This window comes from Hyla sarda, chromosome 5 (genome assembly GCF_029499605.1).
Source record: "Hyla sarda isolate aHylSar1 chromosome 5, aHylSar1.hap1, whole genome shotgun sequence".
In the NCBI taxonomy this organism is placed as follows: Eukaryota; Metazoa; Chordata; class Amphibia; order Anura; family Hylidae; genus Hyla; species Hyla sarda.
This window is the reverse complement of record NC_079193.1, coordinates 235,867,563-235,888,854: the sequence shown is the minus strand read 5'-3', so window position 1 is coordinate 235,888,854 and position 21,292 is coordinate 235,867,563. Positions and strand designations below refer to the sequence as shown.

General features: G+C 40.1%; 1 protein-coding gene across 4 annotated transcripts in view; it reads right to left on the bottom strand.

Annotated features, from left to right (window-relative positions):
• Positions 1 to 428: 428 nt before the first annotated feature.
• Positions 429 to 21,292, bottom strand: part of CARMIL1 (capping protein regulator and myosin 1 linker 1) — a 339,650-nt gene continuing 318,786 nt past the window's right edge. For all 4 annotated transcript variants that reach the window (XM_056521327.1, XM_056521326.1, XM_056521328.1 and 1 more), the window contains 5 exons: positions 15,405 to 15,870; positions 8,663 to 8,729; positions 5,439 to 5,645; positions 4,614 to 4,754; positions 429 to 1,341 (listed from right to left, as the gene is read on the bottom strand). In XM_056521327.1, coding sequence (XP_056377302.1) covers positions 1,178 to 1,341; positions 4,614 to 4,754; positions 5,439 to 5,645; positions 8,663 to 8,729; positions 15,405 to 15,870 — 1,045 coding nt within the window. In that variant the 3' untranslated portion in view covers positions 429 to 1,177. The remainder of the gene's footprint in view (positions 1,342 to 4,613; positions 4,755 to 5,438; positions 5,646 to 8,662; positions 8,730 to 15,404; positions 15,871 to 21,292) is intronic.

The window sequence follows — 21,292 nt, the reverse complement described above, 5'->3', positions numbered from 1 at the left end:
CATGAAAAGTTTAAACTTCTGAATTTCCTGATCTCTTTGAACATTGGTTAAGGCAGGTGTTATGTGTTAACATTTGGGATTTGTCCTATAACTATACAATATCCTAAAAGGGCTTTTCCTATTTAGCAATGTTATCCTCTATTTCACAGCACCTGCCAATTTTCAGAAGCCCCTAAAAGAATGAAAGGAGCAGTGCACTCTGTTTATTTGGGGTGATTTCACACTTTGGAGCTGCTTTGGCTGGCTCTGTACCGCCCTGTCACAGGGATGAAACATGCTGGTACGTAATTGTTCTGTGACCACCCTCCCCCTTACCCTGACATTGTATAAATAGTTACATAACCAGGTGGATGTTTCTAACACTAATAAAAAACAAAACAATTATGATATACCAAGAACTATTATTAAAAACAAGAAAGCTATTTTAAAGTTGTAAAATTGTTTTATTGATACAAATATACATATACATAAAACCCCCATAACCTGTAATATAACTGAATATTTATGTTACTGCATTGTCAAAAAGGTTTTCCTTTCCTCTATTTATTTACAAGAGTTAGACCTTTCTGTTCAAAAATTGTATAATAAAGCAAAATGAAAATGATAAAACTTAGGACGGCATCTCATACTCCCATCATTGAACCAAATTATATGCTGCATCTGTCTCTTTATTCTATTTATTCAGTTTACTGTCTTCAAGGGGTTTCAGTGCTTGTGCTTCATTTCCCAAGTGCATGAAAGTAGTCGTTTTATGTACAAGCACATGATAGAGAGAAAAAATCCTACCAGAGGATGTAAAAAGTGTATCCAATCATCATATATATATATATTTATATATGTACGTAGAGAGATTTGTTTATATATATGTATATATAGGTATTTACCATTTATACAAATAATTTGTCATTAGTGTGCTCTGTTAATTACAATGTGCAACAGCTTTCATACATAAAAGACATGAGACTGCTGACAGCTCTACCTTCTCAATTTACTAGAACTTGGTAGACAGGTAAGATTGAGTGAACCATTGCTTTAGGGAGTGTGGAGCATCTGAAAATTGGAGGACAAAGACATACAAAGAAAACAGGCGTGTAGGACTGATCATAAAAGAAATCATACTAAATTAACATGGAAAGTAAAAGAAATTTCAGGTAACGTTAAAGAAGGTCTAAGTAGTTTATATAAAAACAAATTCTTTATCAGCCTCCTCTCCAGAGTCGCTGGATTTGCTGCGCTGGTGAGAATCTTTACTTGATGACCTTGACTTTAGCTCTTGCCCATCTGGAGACTGGTTGTGATTCTTTTTCAGTGATGAGTCAGATGGAGTTGTAGGTCGTGAAGCTGGAAAAAAAAAAAAAAAAAAAGAAGATATTTATTAGAATAAACTGTGAAGATTGTCAGACAATGATATTCCAATATCACCTGCTCTTAGCAGCTTTATAGTTACTACACTATGGAAGCCTTTCATATATTGATGCAGGGCTATGGTTACATATGATGCTATCAATACACAATACTATAGGCCAGGGCTACACAGAAACTAGCACTAAATCTACACATAAGTTTTTGGTACGTTTTGGTGATGTCAGGCTTTACAGTACACAGCTTTGCCCTAATGAAATGCTTGCAGCATCAGCTTTATTGTGCATACATTTCTCTGCAGGAAGAATGCAGCGGCAATGCTGAGCGTAGAGCACCACCAAGTGCCAGAAATGATTACATCAAGGAAAAAAAGGCACTTTTGGATTTAAAAATGCTGTAAACAATAGTTAAAAAAAAAAAATTAAATATGATGCATTACCACTCAGACAACATATCAGAATATTCAAGAAATGCGAAACCTTTTATTTTCAGAAAAGCAATGTTATGCTAATCTTAGCTATTTAACTCACATCCAATTGGTGTAAATCTGTACGTTTAAATGGGCACTCTGAAAACTAATTTTTGCTATTGCACTCCTTATGGTAAATAAAACAGTCTTTCTTAAAAAAATAAATAAAAAAAAAATTATGTTTTCTATTTTTTATTTGTGTTTGAAAAAGCTGCCACTAAGTGTCTCCCTACTTGTCCAGAGCACATTTTGCCCCATTGGAGTCTATGGGGAGGGCAATGTGCGTGCTGGTCACACTCTGAATCTCTGGACAGAATTTTTCTGGCTGGAGATTCCGCAGTGGGAACCTAGCTTTAGACTATCAAAAGAACAAAGTATATGATAGGAAAGAAAATAGCACTCCTCCCAAAGACAGATAAGTTTCTCAGATGTAGACACAAATTATAGCAGTGAATCCTCAGATGAACAATTGGATGGCACTGCATTTACTAACATCTAAAGAGTCTGGTGCACATATGGATATGGATAAAATAACAGTGAAACTCAAAATATTATGCATACAGAAAATGTCTCAAAAAACATAAAAGGAGCAAGGTGCAAGGAAGAAACAAAAAAAGGCTGTTCAGAAAAACATTATACACGACAATCGAAGAACACAGAGATAGCAATATGTTTATTTATATTCTGACTACATTGCAAACTGAGGTTTTCAAAAAAGGTTTAGGCTTTGTCATATTGTTGGATCTATATAAAATGTGCCAGAGATCATATGGTGAAAAAGCATTTTGCATGGTCTGTAAATGTCAATGTAAACAGGAACTGGTTGAATTGTGGGTTAGATAGCAATTCAGCTAATGTAATTGTAGATATACAAGACCAAATAAATATTACTAGTCTTAAAGGGGTACTCTGTCCCTAGACATCTTATCCCCAATCCTAAGGATAGGGGATAAGATCTCTGATCGCAGGAGTCCCGCTGCTGGGGACCCCCGCAATCTCTGGAAAAGCAGGGCAAAGGCTAGTGATGACATGATCACGTCCCGCTCGTGACGTCACAGCCACACACCCTCAATACAAGTCTATCGGAGGGGGGCATGACGGCCATCACGCACCCTCTCATAAACTTGTATTGAGGAGGCGTGGCCGTGGCGTCACGAGCCTCTGGCGCTCTAAAAGAACGCTGGGTGCAGCAGGAAGATTGTGAGGGTCCCCAGCGGCGGGACCCCCATGATCAGACATCTTATCCCCTATCCTTTGGATAGGGGATAAGAGGTCTAATGGCGGAATACCCCTTTAGTGATTTGTTAGTGGAGTCTAAAGATATTTGGTGAGATTTATCAAAACCTGTGCAGAAGAAAAGTTGACCAGTTGCCCACAACAACCAATCAGATTGCTTCTTTAATTTTTATAACAGCCTCTAAAAAAAAAAAAAAAAGAAAGCATCTGATTGGTTGCTATGGGCCACTAGTCAACTTTTTCTCTGCCCAGGTTTTGATAAATCTCCCCAACTGATGTGGGTTCCCCTTTTAGAACTTATAATTCAGATTGTTATCCAATTCCCTCACAGCCTAAGGTTCTGGATAAATTAAAGGAAAACTGTCAGTCTGTTCACCCACACTAAACCCAATACACTGGGTTATAATGTGGGTGAACAGGAGTCCAACGAGGGGTCACTTACTTACATATGTCCAGTAGGTCCTGAGATATGACCCAGAAGTTCCTCTGCTGAATTTAGTGAATTGTGCACAGGGGGTGAAGCCCTGCCCCTGCGCACAATTCACTGAATTGTATATATGGATCTGTATATATGGATGTAACTGCTTTTAAGTTAAGTTTAAATATAGGCTATTTTTACTGAAGTTTCACACTGCTGAAGGCACTTCTAATGTGTATGGTTGAATCTCATCTCTTCTTTCACCTGTCCAGTCGTTTTGTTCTCAGTAAGATAAGCAGCTGCCAAAGGCATTTGGCATGGTCTTTCTTTCCTCACCCTTCCTCCTTCAGATCTGGGGGGGGGGGTGGGATCTGGAAAGGGTTGTTGGCTGACAGCTATATTTATATATATATATATATAGACCCAGGATAAGGAGCGTCACTGCATTATCATACGAGGATGGAAAAGTTACTATGATCTCTGTACTCTCTTACCTTATTGATCTAATAATATATATATATATATATATATATATATATATATATATATATATATAGGGGAATATGCAAAGCAGCTCATTACATCACCTTTTCAGGTAATGTTCCCGCGGAGTGCTTAATGGCCTTCTGAAGCTCCATTACACCAGGAGTGGTGGCCTCGCCCTGAGGTAAATACTCATCCCCTATATATATATATATATATATATATATATATATATATATATAGGATTTCAAATGGCTTGCATTCATTTCAACTGCTTTATAGCACACAAACCAAGATCTACCATTGGAATCTACAGGAAGGAAGCGTGTAATTTTCCCTTTTATTGGTGTATTCACATGGACAGTATCCTGCACATATTTGATGTGCAGAATTTTATGCTGCAGATTTCAGTGTAAACTCAATGACTGAACACAGCCTGAAATCTGCAACTTCAAATGCTAAATGCTACACATGAAATATGCGCAGGATACTGTACGTGTGAAAAGACCCTAAAAATGGATTCACTTACATAGGGAACAATAGAGCTTAGAACAAATTCTGATCATTGCTGATCACTCTAGTGGAGATTTTATAAGACAAAATTAACAGGTAAAAAGACTAAATTCTGTATGCTAGAAATCATACCTTCATCTGCAAGCGGCCTGGAAGAAGGCTGCGGGCTGCTGGGTCCATCCCTGTCTTTCTCTGATTGACCCCTCTTTAGCACAGAAGGAAGAATTGTGGTTTTAGAGGAGCAGGGCCCAGACGGAGATTCAGGGATTTCTTCTGTTAACATTTTAGGAAAGAATACAATTGGCAATCAATTGATGATTCAGCTCTTCTACATGTTTCATATCTCTACATTTATATCCTTACTCCTCCTTCTACATTGCAGCATCCCCATAATTATCATCTTTATTTTCACTTAATTTGTTTTATAGTTTGTTGATGTTAATTATAGTATTTGCTATTATTTTGCCGAAATTACAACACAGGGGAACCTGTTACATAACCTATTACTAACTAATCCTTTCCTGACACATAGGAAATGCCTACTCAGCCTGTAAGTGGCTTAGTGGAAATTTCCCTATTTAGATATGGATCAGGAAAGAGATCAGTGGTGACCTGGTGATCATTGGAACAGCAATGGCAGGGGATCAAGCAGGTGAGTATTGTTTTTATTTTAACCAGCCAAGCCCACTAAAAATATAAAAGTAAATGCTGAACAACTCTTCATTGTGGAAAATAAATAAGTTACAAACACTTTCCGGGTCAGATTACATCCAAGATCATAGGCAGGTATTTTAATCTTTGATCCAAACATTGTCCTTCTTTTTAATTCTTCTAATCCCAAATTGGAAAGTACACACTTTGGAAAGAAACTGAATCTTACCAAGTCCAGTACTTTGCTTCCATCAGACAGATATGATCTGGTTTATTTTTTGTTTTAAGCAGCTAAATCACTCTTACCAGTGCGGGAACCACTTCTGGGTTTCAGAGGAACTGAAGGACGAGCTGTTAGGGAAGGCTTGGATGACTGAAGTGGTGGTTTGGGACTGGTTGGTGTACTGGAAGAACTTTTGGAACGTACACTGCCTTCTGACTTGACATCACATTTCACGTTTTTCTCTGGACAGGAATTTGTTGAATCACCTCTAGTCATAGAGAATTTTGGAACTGGGGAATCAAAACAGCTCTTTTAGACCTTTATATATTCTAAGAACTTACAAATGACATGTTCATGTTTCTTTTTCCCCAAAGGCTATAGTGCCTTCAAAGCTCCTGTGCATGGTTTCAGTTCTATGAGACTTTCTTGAGCTTTCCCAACGCAAAGACACTGAGAACACTGAGGAAATGTATTTTTTATTTATTACAACTAAATGCTGGTCTGGGCGGCTGCTCTGTTCTGTGAAAAACAGATTTGGATAACAGCAGTCCCATGAACCAGAGGAAGCTATGATTTGGATAAGACTCATTGATCTCTATGTGACAGTTTTGTGTGCATGTTCTCTGACCTATGTCACTGTGCAGGAGATGAGCCGTGACCATCACTCATTGCCACTGGCGTGATCCTGTGTTGTCTATACAAAAGTGTTATCGTTGTACAATTGCCTTCAGATGACCCCAAAGATAAAAGTCTAAGGGGGTCAGATCGGGAGACCTAGGGGGCTATTCAACTGGCCCACGATAACCAATCCACTTGATGTGTTTCCCTCTTTATGCACTGAAGCTGGCACATTCCCTGAGTTTTTCCAGCAGGATGGTGCACCACCACATTATGGGTGTCAGGTCCGAGCATTCCTAGATGAACAGTTTCCTGGAAGGTGGATTGGTCGTCGTGGGCCAGTTGAATGGCCCCCAAGGTCTCCCGATCTGACCCCCTTAGACTTTTATCTTTGGAGTCATCTGAAGGCAATTGTCTATGCTGTGAAGATACGAGATGTGCAGCACCTGAAACTACGGATACTGGAAGCCTGTGCTAGCATTTCTCCTGCGTTGTTTCTATCAGTGTGTGAAGAGTGGGAGAAGAGGGTTGCACTGACAATCCAACACAATGGGCAGCACAATGAACACATTTTATAAGTGGTCAGAAACTTGTAAATAACTCATGAAAGAATAAAATTACGTTAAAACCAAGCACATCATTGATTTTCTTGTGAAATTCCCAATAAGTTTGATGTGTCACATGACCCTCTTTCTATTGAAAAAACTAAAGTTGGATTCAAAAGGGACGACTTCAAAATGGCCGCCATGGTCACCACCCATCTTGAAAAGTTTCCACCCCTCACATATACTAATGTGCCACAAACAGGAAGTTAATATCACCAAACATTCCCATTTTATTAAGGTGTATCCATTTAAATGGCCCACCCTGTAGTGTACCTTCAATTATATCAATAATCACAGTGCAGGTGATGGCATGGCTCAACATTCATTTCTCTAAATAACTTGCATCTAATATTCTGACCACATAAAAAAACACCTACCGTCTCAGAAGCTCCTGTAATACTCAATGACATCAAGGAAAAGATGCTAGCAACAGCCAAGCCAGAATAAACCAAAGAAACATAAAGCACCCAAGGTGAGTATGTTCATTACTTTATTTTCACTTTGAATGAAAATGAGAACAGTTGATATTTATTACCCCCACTGTGTAGACAGATTAGTGTGTTTCTAACATTCTACCCGTTCTTCATCACAGATACAGACTGCATGTTCTGTCTATAAACAGCAGCATGGATGGACCATGGTTCAGGTGCCTACTAAAAGGGCCAGCTTTATCTTTCAAACCCCCTCCAATCATTAAAAGGTCTCAACCTGTAGGTAGGACCCCCTAAAGGTATTATTCCCCATGCTGGTTGGCCTCCCTGTAGGTAATTTGTACCTCTGTTGGAAGTATTTCCCCAGCAGGTAGTACCCCCCCCCCCCACACCTCAGGTAGTATCTTATTGCAAGTAGCCCCTGCATATAGATAGCAATCACATGGGAGATTGACAGAGCTAGAAGCCAAATGGTTTTTCGCTCTGTCAAACCAGCCATATTTAACTGTAAGAATGCCATTAGACAACTCTTATTTAATGCAGTAGAGACACCAGTCGTCCAGGGGAGGGGTACCAGTACAGCACCCTCTTCCACTTGTATACAACTCTGTCTCCTAGAGATCCAGTAGGGAAGCTAGCACTGTTGTATGTAATATAATTCTACAGCACTGACTACCATGCTGGATACAAGAGCCCAGAAAACACAAAATGTTGCTCTGTCTTCAAGTGTATAGATATAGGCAGCCTGCAGAATGGACCAAAGCCAGTCCTTTAAATAGCCAGCTATTTAAAGACAGAAATTTAAAGGGTAACTCTCATTAAAATAAATTTTTGCTATTGCACTCCTTATGGTAAATAAAAATATATTTCTAATATACTTTGTTTTAAAAAGTCTGTGTATGAGATGGGGGAAAATGTGCTCTTGAGCTTTTTTAAGCACAAATAAGACATAGAAAACTTCATTTTTTTTTTAAAACAAAGTATATTAGAAGTATTTTTTATTTACCATAAGGAGTGCAATAGCAAAAATTCATTTTAATGAGAGTGCCCATTTAACTGCAAGTTATTTAGGAAATTACTGGGCAGTGTACACTCCTGCATCATAATCATTTCTCTATATATTAGGAGGTACACTATTATTGTAATCCTGCCCTCAGATTACAACAAACTGATTGCAGAGAGGCGATCTCTACAGAACCCCAGGCTATTGTGGCTGGTGTGAAACCAGCAATATTTTGTGGGAATTTATCATTGTGCAAAATTGGGCAAATTTTTTGCACAAACTCGATTTTGTGCACTTTTTTTGTGCAAATAGAGGGCTTCTGCTACAAAATAATAAAAAACAAAGCCATATTTTAAAAACTTGATTAAAACACAGTCATTTTCAGATGATACATTCCCTTTAAATATTCAATACGACATCATCATACAGAAACATAGGTGAAAGGGTATGTGCAAATTGAGATCTTCAAAATGTTACCAAATTAAAATGACAGAGCGTCAGACAAAACTACACAGTACAGCCACATCACTGTGTCAGCATGTTCAGTCTGTGTGTATGGAGTCAATGATGATTCTTAAATGGTGCGCTGTAATATGTTACACTATTTATCATACACTCAATATACTGTCTAGTCATTAAAGCAAACAAACCTGCTCCGCTTCCATCTGCTTTCTCAACTTCCAGTGTGTCTTTACTGCCAACATCACTGCCCAATTTCTGTTTCAGAAAAAGAGAGAAACATTGGCTATAAATTAAATCCTTTCAATGTCGCAGGTGTGTTTTCATGTTATTTGCCAGTTGCTTACTGGCACATACCCAGAATCAGGGCTAAATGTATTCCACCCATATGGTTTAGACCAATTATAGCTCTAACACTTGGTAAACATTCCTCTCTATAGTAGGTTCTAAAAGAGGTTACTAATGGCATTATAAGCAGATTTAAGTGGCAAATAATAGAACAATAGGATATGGGGGCTGTATCTGGTAGGAACATTAGTGGACGAAAGGTAATAAACTTACATAGACCATACTGGCAGGCATATTCAAAGATTGATGTATTTTTCTGCATGTTTTTTCTTTTACGTTAATTATTAATTTACTTGAGATTCTCAAAGACCCTCCCCCCTTTTTTTAATGTATTTTAAACTTTTTGCACCAGTTACAAATCTGAGCCACTATTGCCGAGCCATGCACCAAAGTTGCAAATCCTGGAAAAAAACAGACAGGGCAAGCTATAACAGAGGAAGTAAAAATGAAAATGCAAAAATAAAAATGGCCTGGTCTTTAAGGTCAAAATGGGCATGGTCCTTAAGGGGTTAAAATAAAAGCTTTAGGACTTTGAGAATAAGTGCTGCAAAAAAGAATAATGTACAATTAAAATAAAATAAAAAATTGGTCCTTAAGGGCAAAATTATATGAGTAATTAAGGGGTTAAACTGCTTGTACTAGGTATATACAGCTATATTTTGTTTGTCTAGGCTTTTAACATAACATTTAGTACAAAATCAAAAATCATATAGGTTTTACACCACCTCAGAGCTGGTGTGAATTTTAAATGATATTTTTCAAGTAAATTGTCTACACAGCTTTTGAAAATATATAGTAAATTCTCAAATTACGCTGGAACGCCCACTTTAGCGGTTTCGACGTGAACCGTACAAACTTCGCAGAAAACCAACATACACAGTTTTGAATATATATTGGGAACATTTTTTTTTTTTTTTTACCGCAATTAGCTTTGAATATCCCCCTCACTGTATGTAAAATGGAGTTGCAAAGATGGTGGAAAATGAAAAAAAAAAGGCATGTTAGTGCTAAAGTTATACACATGTTAAAAATTAACATACCTGTCAGCTGCAATTCATGTTCCAAACTGTTGACACTGTTAGATACCTATAAGAAGGAAACACATGGTACCTTTCATTTATCTGTCTAACTTGGAAAAAGTCATGTCCCTGCTGATTGACAGTCAGGGCTCTAGCCCAGCCCTGTTTCCAAATCTCATTCTTGTGCTGTGCATCGAAATTGTGCGTAGGTGTGAGTTTTAGAAACAGGGTTCTTCTTTCAGCTGACTGTCAATCAAGCAGGGACAAGGATAGGAGAAGGCACAAGGAGGGATCCCAGCCCTCTGCACTTCAGGGGTTTTGGAACACCTCCTTGACACATGGCACCAAAGAAAAAACTTTTTTCAATGTAATGGAAGCACAGATATATTTATGAAAGGTATCAGGTGTCTCCTTGACCTAACAGGTACGTAACCGTGTCAGCAGTTTAGAACTGAATTACAGGTGACAGATTCCCTTTAAGTAAACCATACAGCTAGAGATACAGAGTAAAATGTGGTGGAGCAGGATTGCTTAAATAGACTTGTCCAGCCAAAACTAACTTATCCCCTATCCACAGGAAAGGAGATAAGTAGCTGATTGTGGGGGGTCCAGATGCTGGAACCCCTGGGAATAGGACCCCAGCTCTTGGCCAGGAGTGTATGCGGCAGACTTCAGACGCTCCATTCATTTCTATGGAAGGGCCGGAGATGCCCAACAGCTGTGCCGTCTATCGTACACCCTCCTCACTGAGAGCTGGGGTCTCGTTCTGAAGATCACAGGGGGTCCCAGCGGACGGACACCCCCCCCCCCCCCCCCCCCCCCCCGCGATCAGCTACTTATCTCCTATTCTGTGGATAGGGGATAAGTTAGTTTTGGCTGGACAAACCCTTTAAACTCGTATCACATCAGCTTCAGTGCAGGTGCTCGCGGGGGCCAGGCACCCACCTCCATGTCCCCAGTCTATCCAAAGAAGTAAAAAAAATACCACAGTTTTCCTTATTTGCAAATTCAGAAAGCCATTGCTAGCTTTTATATGTCATCACAAAATATGACAGACAGTATAAGTATAGCACTGCCGAAACATCCTTTTTTGTGGTGATAAACAAAAGCTAGCAACGGATTTCTGAATTTGCAAACAAGGAAAGCTGTGATATTCTTCAACTGCTTTTGAGCAGGATTGCAGCAATTTTGATGCTTCCATATGAGAAACAAGGTTCCAGGCTATTTTGAGGCCACTAAAAAAATAGCTTTCTGATATTCATCTGACCATGTTTTCCATAGGAAAGCAGCAAGGCCATGTCATTGTATAACAGTGATTTAACCAGAACCCATGCAAATATGTCTCTATGTAGCCCCAATAGGAGATACGATTGGCTTTCAAAAACCTACAGTATCCATACGTCATGGGAGGAACTATAGAACTGGACAAGGTCAATGCTCAATACATTTTGTACGGCTCATGGCTGTATGCATTAAGTGAATTTGTGAGGACATTAGAATAAAACACTAGGTGGAGATAAAGGACTGTAAACCTTATTCACTGCGGCTAAGCTGTATATCAACAGATGTTGTTGTGGCTGCAGCCTTGCCATCCTCCGTTCTGCAGAGACTATCAATTATTAAATGTTGCGCCAAACTACAAGACTTTTAATATATTATGTTTTATTTCAGACCTCTGTGTAAGAATAGGTTTAAGACTGTGCAGTGAAAAAAAACAAAAAAAAACATCCTAATATAAAACTCCTCCCTGTCTGTTAAAATGTGTTAAAATGTTTAGCAGACCAGACATAAGGAATCATCCTTGCTTTTTATACAACATATTTTATGTTACTAGTGACAAATGGTAAGTATGAGAACTGAGGTGAAATGATTACAATACATTTAAAACAAATGACTGCAATCCATTTCAAAACAAATAAAAACTGATTTTATTATTTTGTTTTTAAATGTATTGTAATCTGTTTTCAATGTAATATGATCATTACATATTTAAAACTGATTATTACAATACATTTAAATGGGAACCGTTATTTGCAAAAAAAATTATATTATGTAGATAATAACATTGCATGTATATTTGTACTATACATTGGTTAAAAATGTGTTAATTTTTGGGTGAAAAAAATGCTGTCCCTGTAGCTAACTAACTGGCTGTGTGTCTCGGCTAGGACAATATACAGGAAGTGTGGGTAGACAAGCAGGGCTCTGTGCACTGAAGACAAGCAGGGCTCTGTGCACTGAAGACAAGCAGGGCTCTGTGCACTGAGGACAAGCAGGGCTCTGTACACTGAGGACAAGCAGGGCTCTGTGCAGTGAGGACAAGCAGGGTTCTGTGCACCGAGGACAAGCAGGGCTCCGTACACTGAGGACAAGCAGGGCTCTGTACACTGAAGACAAGCAGGGCTCTGTACACTGAAGAAAAGCAGGGCTCTGTACACTGAAGACAAGCAGGGCTCTGTACACTGAAGACAAGCAGGGCTCTGTACACTGAAGACAAGCAGGGCTCTGTACACTGAAGACAAGCAGGGCTCTGTACACTGAGGACAAGCAGGGCTCTGTGCACTGAAGACAAGCAGGGCTCTGTGCACGGAAGACAAGCAGGGCTCTGTGCACGGAAGACAAGCAGGATTCTGTGTACTGAGGACAAGCAGGGCTCTGTACAATGAGGACAAGCAGGCTTTTGCACACTGAGGACAAGCAGGCTTCTGCACACTGAGGACAAGCAGGGCTCTGTACACTGAGGACAAGCAGGGCTCTGTGCAGTGAGGACAAGCAGGGTTCTGTGCACCGAGGACAAGCAGGGTTCTGTGCACTGAGGATTCTGTGCACTGAAGACAAGCAGGGCTCTGTGCAATGAAGACAAGCAGGGCTCTGTGCACTGAAGACAAGCAGGGCTCTGTGCACTGAAGACAAGCAGGGCTCTGTGCACTGAAGACAAGCAGGGCTCTGTGCACGGAAGACAAGCAGGATTCTGTGTACTGAGGACAAGGAGGGCTCTGTACAATGAGGACAAGCAGGCTTTTGCACACTGATGACAAGCAGAGCTCTGTACACTGAGGACAAGCAGGGCTCTGTGCAGTGAGGACAAGCAGGGTTCTGTGCACCGAGGACAAGCAGGGCTCCGTACACTGAGGACAAGCAGGGCTCTGTACACTGAAGACAAGCAGGGCTCTGTGCACTGAAGACAAGCAGGGCTCTGTGCACTGAAGACAAGCAGGGCTCTGTACACTGAAGACAAGCAGGGCTCTGTACACTGAAGACAAGCAGGGCTCTGTACACTGAGGACAAGCAGGGCTCTGTGCACTGAAGACAAGCAGGGCTCTGTGCACGGAAGACAAGCAGGGCTCTGTGCACGGAAGACAAGCAGGATTCTGTGTACTGAGGACAAGCAGGGCTCTGTACAATGAGGACAAGCAGGCTTTTGCACACTGAGGACAAGCAGGCTTCTGCACACTGAGGACAAGCAGGGCTCTGTACACTGAGGACAAGCAGGGCTCTGTGCAGTGAGGACAAGCAGGGTTCTGTGCACCGAGGACAAGCAGGGTTCTGTGCACTGAGGAGAAGCAGGGCTATGTACACTGAGGAGAAGCAGGGCTCTGTGCAGGGAAGACAAGCAGGGCTCTGTACACTGAAGACAAGCAGGGTTCTGTACACTGAAGACAAGCAGGGCTCTGTACACTGAAGACAAGCAGGGCTCTGTACACTGAAGAAAAGCAGGGCTCTGTACACTGAGGACAAGCAGGGCTCTGTACACTGAGGACAAGCAGGGCTCTGTACACTGAGGACAAGCAGGGCTCTGTACACTGAGGACAAGCAGGGCTCTGTACACTGAGGACAAGCAGGGCTCTGTACACTGAGGACAAGCAGGGCTCTGTACAGTGAGGACAAGCAGGGCTCTGTACAGTGAGGACAAGCAGGGCTCTGTACAGTGAGGACAAGCCGGGCTCTGTACACTGAGGACAAGCAGGGCTCTGTACACTGAGGACAAGCAGGGCTCTGTACACTGAGGACAAGCAGGGCTCTGTGCACTGAAGACAAGCAGGGCTCTGTGCACTGAGGACAAGCAGGGCTCTGTGCACTGAAGACAAGCAGGGTTCTGTGCACTGAAGACAAGCAGGGCTCTGTACACTGAAGACAAGCAGGGCTCTGTACACTGAAGACAAGCAGGGCTCTGTGCAATGAAGACAAGCATGGCTCTGTACACTGCGGACAAGCAGGGCTCTGTGTACGGAAGACAATCAGGGCTCTGTAAACTGAAAACAATCAGGGCTCTGTGCACTGAAGACAAGCAGGATTCTGTGTACTGAGGACAAGCAGGGCTCTGTACAATGAGGACAAGCAGGCTTTTGTACACTGAGGAGAAGCAGGCTTCTGCACACTGAGGACAAGCAGGGCTCTGTACACTGAGGACAAGCAGGGCTCTGTGTAGTAAGGACAAGCAGGGCTCTGTGCAGTGAGGACAAGCAGGGTTCTGTGCACTGAGGACAAGCAGGGCTCTGTACAATGAGGACAAGCAGGGCTCTGTACACTGAGGACAAGCAGGGCTCTGTACACTGAGGACAAGCAGGGCTCTGTACACTGAGGACAAGCAGGGTTCTGTGCACTGAGGACAAGCAGGGCTCTGTACAATGAGGACAAGTAGGGCTCTGTACACTGAGGACAAGCAGGGCTCTGTACACTGAGGACAAGCAGGGCTCTGTACACTGAGGACAAGCAGGGCTCTGTGCACTGAGGACAAGCTGAGCTCTGTGCAGTGAGGACAAGCAGGGCTCTGTGCAGTGAGACAATCAGGGCTCTGTACACTGAGGAAAAGCAGGGCTCTGTACACTGAGGACAAGCAGGGCTCTGTACACTGAGGTCAAGCAGGGCCCTGTACACTGAGGGCAAGCAGGGCTCTGTACACTGAGGACAAGCAGGGCTCTGTACACTGAGGACAAGCAGGGCTCTGTACACTGAGGACAAGCATGTAGCATTACATGGCACCCTTCAAATGAATAGACACTCAGATGCATTAATGTGCCTAGTCCAAAAGACCATTTTCGAGTCTAAGAGGGGGTCCTGAAAGGAGAATTGCCACTTGGGACATCCACATGCATTAATATGCCTTTTGGACAATGGTTGTCATAATGAAATAACTTCTTAAAACCCAGCTCACTAAGGCAGTGTTTCCCAGACAGCATCCCTCTAGCTGTTGCAAAACTACAACCTAGCCTTTGGCTGTCCAGGCCTTCTGGGAGTTGTAGCTCTGCAACAGCTGGAGGCACACTGGTTGGTAAACACTGCACTAAGTGCATACAAATAGTTCAGTAGATTACAGTAAAATTTGTAAATATTATTTGGGATAATTTATTCCCAGATAGTCTCCTCAGCTTGCAAAAGAATGTTGTTTACTTCAAGCATGATTATAAATTAGTTTCTTGCTGTGACAAATAACAGCATTCCAGCAGGTAATAAGTCTTTTTTTTTTTTTTTTGTTACTCATATAAGGGGAAAAAATTCTGAGGTCAAGCAGGCTTCATTGTCATATGGTTGTTCAGGACATTGTTATGACATCCACACAACATACCTTATTTGCTGCTCTTTTTTCTTGCTTTGCCTTCATCTCTGCTAACAATCCACTCCCCATCACTTGGACGCCATATCGCCTTCCACTCTGTGGACTGCTTTTGCTGTCACTCCGCTCAGCCTTGCCACCTTCATCAAGCTGCAAGTTCTCCTCTAAAGAGTCTGGTGTTTTCACCTCCTCCGATCTCTCGGTACTACTGCTGGGTCCACTACTTCCAGCACTGGCACTGGAACTTACAGCTCCATTCCCATCAGTCACCTTGTCCTTCTTACTAAAGTCAGGTGCAGGGCTTTTAACTGAAGGCTTAGGAGATGGTGGTTCTTCAGTCACTATAACAGTCTGGGGACGTTCTGGCTTGGATCTAGATTTGATAAGATTGAGAAAGCCACTTTTTCTAGACTCCCGTTTCTTTTTTTCTTCACCCTCATTAATATCTTGAGATTCTCCATATTTCAGAGAATGTTTTCTGCAATATAAGACAGTAAATAATTGTCATACTTAAAAAAAAAAAAAAAAAAAAAAAGCAATAAATAAAACCATTATAAATAAAAGGAATAAAACAACCTATCTGATAACTCGAGACTTGAAACTAAACAGAAAAAGAAAAAGAAAAAAACAAGAAGCACAAGAGAATCCATTAAAACAAAAAGTGGCTAAAGTGTAAATATATTCAAATGAACTAGTATACAAGTATACAATGCCTTCAAAAGGAACAAAACTGACGTAAAAGCTAATAAGTACACAACTGAGAATACTGCTCCTCTGCCAATTGTAAGAATGATAGTATAAGTAGAAAGAAACCTTTATGCACCAGGTGCTGTTCCAAATTCCAGGGAAATAAACAAATGTCCAATGGAAGATATTATGAAAGTGCCGCTAAGCACCATGTTTATTTGAGACCAATGACGCGTTTCGGAGGTACAGTCCTCCTTCCTCAGATTGGTATACACAGTATTGCACAAACAACATATTTATAGGTAAAAAATGGGCGCCAAGGTACAGGTGGATGGAGTTACAATACACCATAAACCATGCAAATCGCTCAATATAAATATAAAAACAGTCATACAGTATTAAAGTCAGATTACACTAAATAGCTTAATTTGTAAATGCATAATAAACGCAGAAAGGCACATTTCTACATGGCAACTGAAAGGCCACAGCATGCCCGTTTGTGATGTGAACTGGCAGTGCTGTCTGAGAGCGAGGTTCAATGGGACAGAGTGTAAATAAACAGTCCTGTAGTATCCAGCTGTTTGCTGAAAGCGAGGTTCACTGGATGTGAACAATACAAACATAGTATCTCAGCGCTCAATGATCTCAACCCAGCGCACGAAGTATCACTGCGCTGTGTTATGGTTGGAGGCCACATGAGGCCGCTATCAACAAAGACTGGTCTGCAAATTTTAGCACAAATTTTTGTAGAGAGAATAAGGTTATAAAAAAAAATTCTCTCGAAACACTGGCATGTCCTGCTACAGGATCCGTATCTGGAACAATTATTGCCCTCTAAACCAGGTGTAACCTTCAGAAGGCACCGTACTCTAAGAAATTTAGTTGCCCCAAGCAGACTCAAAAGACATAAGATGCAGAAAACCACATTTCTGGATAAAACTGGCAGCTATAAATGTGGTAATTTCAGGTGCAAATGTTGTGAAAATATCTCAAATAAAACATCTAGGGTTAATAATGAGTCTTTTCCTATTAAGTCCTTTATCAATTGTAATTCCAAGTTCGTAATTTATTTGCTCCAATGTCCCTGCAGCCTTCAATATATAGGACGTACAAAACAATGCCTCAGGGACAGAATTAACAAACATAGGAGCAATACGAATTTTGGATCCATGCTCCACAGTGTCTCCCGACATCTGGTATAGGTTCATAATTCCAACTTTGGGAACATTGCCATCACTCCTATAAAATAAATTCCCAGAGATGATCCACAGCGTTTCTCTTCTTTAAAGAGAAGAGAAAATTTGGGGATTTATAAATTGCGTACTCTGATGCCCTATGGTTTGAATGAGCTTAAAGGGGTATTCCAGGAAAAACTTTTTTATATATATCAACTGGCTCCAGAAAGTTAAACAGATTTGTAAATTACTTCTATTATAAAATATTAATCCTTTCAGTACTTATGAGCTTCTAAAGTTAAGGTTGTTATTTTCTGTCTAGGTGCTCTCTGATGACACCTGTCTCGGGAACCGCCCAGTTTAGAAGAGGTTTGCTATGGGGATTTGCTTCTAAACTGGGCGTTTCCCGAGACAGGTGTCATCAGAGAGGACTTAGACAGAAAAGAACAACCTTAACTTCAGAAGCTTATAAGTACTGAAAGGATTAAGATTTTTTAATAGAAGTAAATTACAAATCTATTTAACTTTCTGGAGCCAGTTGATATATAAAAAAAAGTTTTTTCCTGTATAACCCCTTTAATGAAAACTCATTGTAAAGCACCTTATCCATATTTATTATCCATCAGCTATAGTTCACCAATCCGATTCACCAATCCGATTCACCAATCCGATACATTGAACTTCTTTTAAACAATCACAGGTCATTATTTTTGACTGACAACCATATCAACCCGTCCTTCTAAATTGGATCTCCTGTGACATGCTGCGCTATATCCCTATGCGGGAATAGATAGACTCACGCCCGATCTATACAGCCAGAAGGAACTTCATTTACGCAGGCGCCGTTATCGGCGGCCGTTCACGAGCTTCCGGCTGCGCATTCTTACCTGCGTCGGGACTTAGGAAATAATAACAGATGCGCAATGGAGATGCGCAAAAACTTAGCTGGTGAAAGGTAAATGTGACAGTATAGGGGACTCTGTTCAATCGCAATTTATAGGAATAAACTTAACAACTTATTCCATAGATAGGACAATATGGCACTTGGATATTTTTAACACATTATAGGGGTACTCCGGTGAAATTTTTTTTTTTTTTTTTTTAAATCAACTGGTGCCAGAAAGTTAAACAGATTTGTAAATTACTTCTATTAAAAAATCTTAATCCTTCCTGTACTTATTAGCTGCTGAATACTACAGCGGAAATTCTTTTCTTTTTGAAACACAGAGCTGTCTGCTGACATTACGAGCACAGTGCTCTCGGCTGACATCTCTGTCCATTTTATGAACTGTCCAGAACAGCATATGTTTGCTATGGGGATTTCCTTTTATGCTGGCAGTTCCTAAAATGGACAGAGATGTCAGCAGAGAGCACTGTGCTCATGATGTCAGCAGACAGCTCTGTGTTTCAAACAGAATTTCCACTGTAGTATTCAGCAGCTAGTAAGTACAGGAAGGATTAAGATTTTTTTAATAGAAGTAATTAACAAATCTGTTTAACTTTCTGGCACCAGTTGATTTAAAAAAAAAAAAAAAAAAGTTTTTCACCGGAGTACCCCTTTAATGTGCAGATTCAAATTTATTAAAAGATTGCACTTAGTTACAATTATTTTGATATATGAGAAGAAAAGGGTATTTTTAGGTTACCTATTGGTAACCTATAAGTAAGTATTTATTCAAGCCGAAACACTATTGAACATAAGACAAACCTATTCCCCTCCACATTATATAGAACAGTGCCAGTACATTTATAGTATAACAAATATTCAGTCATTTCAAGGTACAGTGACCATGTTTGCATTCTATAAACAAAACTATGAGGGTTTTTATTTTTCATTTTGAGCCTGCTACCTAAAGGAAACAAGTGAATGGGCCATAATATTTTGATGAAAAGAACAATAAATGAAACATTTAAATATCTAGATATCTAATACAAAGCCTAAGAAAAGACATTTCTGGTTAATTATGAAACATTTACTCCACAGCTGGATTCTCCAACCATTCGGTATGTCACTAGGCAACATAATCTGGAAAACACTTTCAACATTCACCGCGAAGTACCTTTTCCATTGTATTCAATATGCACTTGCTGGCTGCTCAAACAGTGTGAAAAGAGGCATTTTCAAAGGGATTTCACAGTATGCCCTAAGCCTGTATTGAAGTATCAATTAAGTGTTTGCCCTTTTAATTTCAAAAACTGTCATTTTGCTTTGCTAAATTATGAATTTTTAAAAAAAGAAAAAGCAAGATATGTAGTACTCTAAAGACGAGTAATTGGACTGTCACGAGAAAACAATTTCCTTGGAAATAAAAGTCTAAATGTATCAGTTCAAACTAACAGGTTAATTAAATATTAAAATAGTGGTATATAAAGACGGATTACATATTATACATATATATATATACACAGTGGGATAAAAAGTTTGGGCACCCAAGGTAAAAATGTGTATTAATTTGCATAAAGAAGCCAAGGAAAGATGGGAAAAAATCTCAAAAAGGCATCAAATTACAGATTAGACATTCTTATAATATGTCAACAAAAGTTAGATTTTATTTCCACCATTTACACTTTTAAAATAACAGAAAACCAAAAAATGGCGTCTGCACAAGTTTGGGCACCCTGAAGAATTTATAGCATGCACTGCCCTCTTTGCAAAGCTGAGACCTGCCAGTGTCATGGATTGTTCTCAATCATAATCTGGGAAGACCAGGTGATGTCAATCTTAAAGGTTTTAAATGCCCAGACTCATCTGACCTTGCCCCAACAATCAGCACCATGGGTTCTTCTAAGCAGTTGTCTAGAAATCTGAAACTGAAAATAGTTGACGCTCACAAAGCTGGAGAAGTCTATAAGAATATAGCAAAAAGTTTTCAGATGTCAATATCCTCTGTTCGGAATGTAATTAAGAAATGGCAGTCATCAGGAACAGTGGAAGTTAAAGCAAGATCTGGAAGACCAAATAAAATATCAGACAGAACAGCTCGCAGGATTGTGAGAAAAACTATTCAAAACCCACGTTTGACTGCACAATCCCTCCAGAAAGATCTGGCAGACACTGGAGTTGTGGTACAATATTCCACTATAAAGAGATAGTTGTACAAATATGGTCTTCATGGAAAAGTAATCAGAAGAAAACCTCTTCTACGTCCTCACCACAAAAATCAGCGTTTGAACATTGCAAATGAACATATAGACAATCCTGATGCATTTTGGAAACTAGTTCTGTGGACTGATGAGGTTAAAATTGAACTTTTTGGCCGGAATGAGCAAAGGTACGTTTGGAGAAGAAGGGGAACAGAATTTAATGAAAAGAACCTCTGTCCAACTGTTAAGCATGGGGGTGGATCAATCATGCTTTGGGGTTGTATTGCAGCCAGTGCCAAAGGGAACATCTCATGAGTAGAGGGAAAAATGGATTCAATAAAATTCAGCAAATTTTGGATGCTAACTTGATGCCATCTGTGAAAAAGCTGAAGTTAAAGAGAGGATGGCTTCTACAAATGGATAATGATCCTAAACACACCTCGAAATCCACGGGGGATTACATCAAGAGGCGTGAACTGAAGGTTTTGCCATGGCCTTCACAATCTCCTGACCTCAACATAATTGAAAATCTATGGATAGACCTTAACAGAGCAGTGCGTGACAGACAGCCCAGAAATCTCAAAGAACTGGAAGACTTTTGTAAGAAGAATGGGCAAAGATACCTCAAACAAGAATTGAAAGACTCTTGGCTGGCTACAAAAAGCGTTTACAAGCTGTGATACTTTTCAAAGGGGGCAGTACATGATATTAACTCTGCAGGGTGCCCAAACTTTTGGAGACGCCATTTTTTTGTTTTCTGTTATTTTGAAAGTGTAAATGATGGCAATAAAATCTAACTTTTGTTGACATATTATAAGAATGTGTAATCTGTAATTTGATGCCTTTTGGAGATTTTTCCATCTTTCCTTGGCTTCTTTATGCACATTAATAAACATTTTTACCTGGGGTGCCCAAACTTTTGATTCCCACTGTGTGTGTGTGTATATATATATA